The sequence below is a fragment of the Vanessa atalanta genome, chromosome 16, assembly GCF_905147765.1.
Source record: "Vanessa atalanta chromosome 16, ilVanAtal1.2, whole genome shotgun sequence".
Classification (NCBI taxonomy): domain Eukaryota; kingdom Metazoa; phylum Arthropoda; class Insecta; order Lepidoptera; family Nymphalidae; genus Vanessa; species Vanessa atalanta.
Genome location: NC_061886.1, coordinates 5,915,509 through 5,922,465, shown reverse-complemented (window position 1 = coordinate 5,922,465; position 6,957 = coordinate 5,915,509). Strand labels below are relative to the sequence as shown.

General features: G+C 33.7%; 1 protein-coding gene across 1 annotated transcript; it reads right to left on the bottom strand.

The window, feature by feature from the left end:
• Nucleotides 1–283: 283 nt before the first annotated feature.
• Nucleotides 284–3,110, bottom strand: LOC125069729 (basic juvenile hormone-suppressible protein 2-like). Its single transcript, XM_047679289.1, has 5 exons — nucleotides 3,013–3,110; nucleotides 2,780–2,913; nucleotides 1,784–2,620; nucleotides 1,527–1,699; nucleotides 284–1,384 (listed from the first exon to the last, which is right to left on the bottom strand). The coding sequence occupies exons 1-5, from the start codon at nucleotides 3,092–3,094 to the stop codon at nucleotides 358–360; spliced, it is 2,253 nt and encodes a 750-aa protein (XP_047535245.1). The 5' UTR covers nucleotides 3,095–3,110; the 3' UTR covers nucleotides 284–357.
• Between the last annotated feature and the right edge of the window lie 3,847 nt (nucleotides 3,111–6,957).

Here is a 6,957-nt window from a genome sequence, read left to right as displayed (position 1 = left end):
TTCTTAAATACTTAATTCGATTTAATTACTAAAGACTGATAGTGATGGTTGCAATTTTTTTTTTGTATGATCATTTGTGTATAGTTAAATTAGGCCTTAACAACTGACATGTTTACTATAAAATAGTAGAAAAAGTAAAAGTAGAAAATATAATGATGTGAGTCGTTATGTAAGATGGAAAAGACTTCAAACGAGATTGCAATTAATATATAAATTAGAAGTTTTACTGTGTTTTTTTTTTATAAAGGCTTAATAAAATATCAAACATAATAAATAATTCATTTTATTTATAATATTACATACATTGCATTTAAATTATAAAGAGTATCGTTGTATTTTTGGCAGTTTCCTTTAGATTTACATATCGAAGACGTTGACGTCTCTGTCAACTTTAGTGTTGATATCAACATCAGTGTAGTAGTCGTTCACCAATGGAGTCATGCCAACTAAGTCGTAGTTTCTCAGTACATAACGATCCCAACGGGTCTTCATATCGCAAACCTGTGGCTTGTGGAAGATTATGACATCTAAGAATTTCATGTTTGCTGTGAAGAATTTAGTAAAATCGATCTGGCGGTCGAATGGGAAACCGAGTGGCATTTTGTCTAGAAGTACAGTGGATCTAAAGTCGACGAATAAATCTTTACGGGTGGTATCGAGGATAGACATATCGATGTTGTCAACTAACTTCAAAGGAGTTACAATGACGTATAACATCATTTTTAAACCACCAATGCGACCTTTAGGCAAAAGAAGCCTTGTGGGGAAACCGGTGTGGTAATTCCTGAGATCCTTGATCAAAAGGTCTCTCATGTCAGTAATAGTATCCATCTTCTTCCAGAGATCACGGGTCATGATGCGGTCACGGACAAGGTTGTGCATATCAATAGAGTTCCTTACAATTGTGTTCTTTCCAGTGTTGAGTTTGTACATGAAAGAGTCGAGCTCAACGAAGTTAACGCGGTTAATGTTAAGATCGATCAAACGGCCAAGGTAGTCTTCCTTAGGTCCCAAGAATAACCTTACTACACAATCGACTGTCTTGTCGGATAAGATGTCAAGGGTGACTTTGAATGGCTGGTGATTAAGGCGGCGTTTGCGCACAAAGAATACCATATCAGATGTGGTCTTTTTGAGTTCCTCGTCGTTGTAAGTAACTGCATTGGTCATGTCCATTAAGTAGTCATCGAAGTACGTAACAAGCTTGTCAACCACTACATTGTCTACTTTAACGCCAGGGAAGTACAGTTCTTCGTAGGTGTAGCTAGGTAGGCGTCTCTTGAAGAGAATCAACAAGTTGCAAAGACGTTTCTGCAGTTGGTAGAATACTGGGTCGCGGAGCGCGGTTTGGTAATTGTCTAAGACAGAAGGTACGACAAAGTATCTGAAAAAATAATGGTCAATTAAAGCAAACAAATATGTATATAATAAAGATACTTCCTATATAAACTTTAATACCTCAAGTATAATACATTACATTAACAATATTGAGAAATTCAATTCGTTTTTTACTATTTTAAACTTACTGGTCATTAGTCCAGGTGTTAAGGCCAATCACTGCCTTTATTAAGATGAGAAGGTAGCGGTAGGAATCCACCTGAAGTTTAGTTAAGTCAGTCTTCTCAATTGTACCATAAATGAGCTTGCCAAGTACTTCTACATCTTCGGGTTTAGTCAGATCAAGCCTGATGCCATTAATCTGTAATAATATTGTTTTTATATATTTGGATATATTTAATAACTATATAAAAGATATATACTATGTCCTTGAAACATAAATTACCTCAATGTATCCCTTGATGATTGCTTCGGTAATGATTCTTTCGTAATCCTCCAAAAGTTTTGTAACGCCGATATCTTTGTCACCAACAATCATTTGGTTGTTAAACCTAACAGGCATCTGCACACCATTGTGAAGAAGCATCCAAGGCCAGTATCCCTTTCTGATTGGCTTGTACCAAGACAGATTCAAGATATCACCAAGACCATTAGAAAGACGTTCCAAATAGTATCTAGCAAGAATTTGCTGGTAGACATACATAGTGAGCTCCCAACGTCTCATCATGAATTTGTTCGTGATAAAATCATCCTTCATCCAGAAAGGATAGTCAACATGGAAGTAGTAGTAGTAGGTGTTAAGATCGATATCTTCAGTGAAGTATCTGAGCCTGTCTTCGTCATTCAGATAGACGCGAGAGTCATACACATTTTCATCAATAATGTAAATATCTTTGTCAGTTTTCTTGATTCCGTAGAAATCGCAGAGTTTGTTATCGAGAAGACCCTTTTTCATTTTAAGCATATAAGCTTTCTGAATAACGTCGGCACGGACGAAGAAGTATGGGTAGATCTCGTAAGGTGGGGGAAGGATAATGCCTCTGCAGTCTTCACGATGCCTGACAGCTACAGTGAGGGCATACACAAACATGCCTTCGTTCAGGTAGAGACGCATCCAGCATGCGGTCTTAATGAAGGTGGTAAAATCTTTAGCGTAGTACAGCATGTGGAACATAGTGACCACCTCCTTGAGTTGACGGTCAACGTGGAGAGTGAAAATTTCACCACGGGGTAAGAAACCGATATTCCAGTTGTTGAGGAATGTCTTGACTACATTTTGTTTCTGAAAGTAAAAATAAAATACTCTTAATAATGTGCCAAGAAGAAGAAGAAGAAGAAAAAAACTGTATAATGTTATTAAATAGCTAAAAATTTAAAAATGTACAGATTAAACGGACTCTTAATTAAATATCATTTAAAAATTTAATCCTTTAAAACTTACAGTGTACATGTCCATGTTGTCTTCGATTTTGAAGTTCTTGCCGATGTCCTCAATGTCCTTGTACATAACGGGTCCCATAACATTGTTCAGCAGTTTCAGGATGAAGAACTGCTTTTGTTTAATGTCCATGGTAACTGCAATTAGAATATCATGGTTATTCTTTTACCGAATAACAGATATTTTATTCTGAATAGTGTTTATTTTTTATTGTTTTTATAATTAGTAAATCTTACCCAAAGTTTGGTCACCGACAACATCGGGACGGGCTGCGGCAAGCGCCGCGAGACCTAGCACGAAGCACGCTACCACCTTCATGGTTGTGCCGACTGACTGTGCTGATTGCTCGGTGTAGCACTATTTTATACTGGTGCTGTATCGTAAGTAACTGACCTATACACTATTATTTTTGATAACTTTTAAGTCGTCATTATAATTATTCCGTTGGAGTGTCGATAGCTTATCACCTAGGAGAAAATAATTTCATTCTGCAGATAAACACTATTATTGACTTTTACCGTAGAAACAAATAATGTTATGTTAAAATGTTTATATATTAATAAGAAACATGTTATAATTAATAATACAATATAAACATGATTTTTTATTTCAAAACCTCGCTTAATTACTGCAGGTAAATATTAAAAAAAAAACTTATTAAGAAAACTTGTCAACATCATGGTATTGTAATTTTTAAATGTACGAAAATAAAAAGGTTTTTGTTATACATCTAAACTTATACGTATTTACTGAAAAATAATTATTCGTTACTAACATAAGTTTAATTCTTGTAAAATAATGTTAAAGACATTTTAATAACAATATTTTAGCGATTTCTTTAAAAGGATATGCGAGGAACATACTGTAAATGTTCCACTGATGGTTGAAGTCTTCCTTACCGCTTACTCCATCACATTGCTCTAATGAGGGTTAGTGGATTAACATGTAGCAGAATCACCCGACCCGTGCATGTTTCCTGACGATGTTTTCCTTAACATTAATAATAAACACAAATTAAGATAATTAAGTTCGGGGCCGTCTGTTAAGACATTCACGCCCTGCCAGACACAGACCTCTTTGTTAGTACTTAGACTTTTGAAGCTCGATGTATTGATTCCATTAATGGAAGTTTTTAACATTAACATTTCCCTTAGATTCCTTTATTTTTTTACGACAGCCGTATAATACAATATACATAATGTATATTGTATTTTGCTGGAAACAACACTGCAATAATGAAATATTATATAATAAAATTATGTTATTGTACCAAGTTAAAGTTGGTTAATGGATGAAAGTTATACATCACAAATCAAACGTTTTAAGGAATATAGCTTTTCTTATTATGTATATAACAACTAAAATGCCACTTTTAAGTTTATATGTAGACTTAAAACGACTTAATTGAAAGAAAAAAATAAGTTAAGTTAAGAGAAAATAATGGATTTTTTTGGTTTTTTTTAGTCGGTCGGCCAAATAAGCCACCTGAAGTGAATCATTACATAGAAACGAATGTTTCGTTTCTATGTAATGATTTCTAAAATATATACAAATCGAAATTAACTATGTAGAATACTGGCATCATTTATCCGTTGTATTTTTTATAATAAAATAAATATGAAAAAAATATATATCTCAAGCAATTCAGGAAAGATTGACTCGACGAATAAAAAAATAACATTAATATTTTTATGTAAAACAATACTGATGGATATTATCTTGCAACAAAGTAAGCTATTTGTTCGTCGTATATTTTTATAACAATAATGATTTGATAACGAGAGAAAGTTTTTCTGCAAAACAAATAAATTATAATAAAATAAAAATGTAATGTCAATATAAAAGCGAGATGGCTGAGCAGTTAGAACTCGTGCATCTTGACCGATGATTGCGGGTTCAACCCCAGACACCACTGAATTTTCATGCGCTTAATATCTGTTTACAGTTTATCTCGTGCTCGGCAGTGAAGGAAAACATCGTGAGAAAACGTGCATGTGTCTAATTTCCATGAAATTCTGCCAAATAAGCATTCACAACTCCGTATTGGACCAGCGTTGTGGAATAAGCTCCAAATATTCTCTTCGAGGGGGGTTGTAGCCCAGCACATTTACAGGCTGTTATTTACTAGTATAAAAAGTATATTACATTACAATGACCTAGAAAAATGTTTTAAGATCAAAAAAATAGTAGTTAACCACACATATAGTTTCTAAATTGTTTTTTTTAATTTATAAAGCTTTATTAACAAAAAAAGAATTATAATATGAAACTTAACCCTGAATTCAATTAAAATAAATAAATATTTGTATTTTAGACATTACTGTTCTACTCTAAATGTTTACGAGACTTTTTGTTTTAAATAAAGCATTAAATACATAATGATATAAACCAACGAAATACTATAAAAAGATTTAAGTTGCTTGGTAATATACGTTCTATTTCTTAATCAATATTGTGAGAAAGAAATATTTGACACTATTTCATTTAATCTAACAATATAAATGACACGGTGGATTGATAGTAACACATTAATGTATTTTTATACAATAAAGTTTTCAATAAAGAAACTAGTTCGACTAATGAACCGTTGTATACATAAAATGATATTACTTAAATTCCAAATATTGTGTGGTATTCAATTTGTAAAAGGTGTATCTTTTGATAGTATTTCTGAATGTTCTGCAAATGAAACGTTTATTGATAGAAACCTTCTATTTAAGTATGCTATTTCAAGTAAAAAGGTATTTAAGTTAATATTTGGTCGTTTTATTGTGTAGCATTTCATGTTTGACTTTATTTACTTAAGAACTTACTTAAGAACGTAATCCCTGCTATTACCAGGGTCTGCCTTCCGACTAAGCCTACTCCACTTTGCACGGTCTTTAGCGTCATTCTGTGTAAGTTCATTGGCTCCCGTGTCATGATTCACGACATCCAGCCACCACTTCCTTTGGTGCCCAGGCCTAGTTCTAGGTACAAATATTTCAAGGCACTTTTTTCCGACATAGTCCTGCAACACCTACCAGATACAATGACGGGGCACAATGTCAAAAGCCTTCTGTAGGTCTAAGAATGCCATATGTAGAGATCTCTTTATTTCCCTGTAAGCCTCGACCAAAGTTCTAAGGGAAAAAATGGCGTCTATGATGCCCGATCCCGGCTGGAATCCATGCTGACACCCAGAGACAGTACACTCTCGGCGGAGCCTGAGGTCGATCACGCACTCGAAGAGCTTAATGGTGTGCCACATGATCTTGATCGTTCTATAACTACCGCAATCCTGTGTTATTGGGGCAACAAGTCCGAGGTTAATTGGTGGTTCGGGTGGCTGACTATATGAGTGCTAATTATTCAGAAGTTCCTTGAAGTAACCTCTCCATCTCTCCTTCACAGATGCATGGTGTCCTGGGAGTCCTTGACACAAACAAATTTTGTGATATCTTATAGATAAGATTGAAAGCCATGGTAAGTCACGTTGTATAGTGGAAAATTAATTAATTAAATTCTATATTGCCTCAGTGTTGCCAGCTCGACTAAGTATATATCACTTCTCTTTTATTCTGCCACTAAATTGCATTATCTAGTATTGTTTTGTTCCGGTTTGAAGGTTTCAGAGTGAAGCAGTGTAATTGCAGACGCAAGGGACATAACTTAGTACCAAAGCTTGGTGGCGCATTGGTGAGTACAAGAAGTTGTCGATAATTCCATTGTATAGCTATTATATTATGCATTTTAAAGCTCGCCAATGGGTGCCATTATAAATATATTTTAATAATATTTTCTATAGTTAAAGTAAATAATTAATTAAACTCATTTAAGTTATTTGGACAAAGCTACTCGGATTCACTCGACTCGGATGTTTAAAAGTACGACTGGTCCACATAGGAAATAAGTATCTCCTTTGTAATAAGCTCATTGTAATGTATTACTAATAATAATGGAATAAATAATAAATATATACCTAATTATATTTTCACTTTCTTTGTTTTATTTTTGTCCTGTAATACTCACGTAATACTTAGTAAACATTCCCAATACGAAGCTTGGATAAAATATAATATTCACATTGCTTTTACTGTTCGATCCTATGATCATATTTTATGTGTAGCGACAGAGATATTATCTTGAAGATTATCTTAAATGTTATTATATTATAAAGCATTGCTTTTATTTCGATTTAA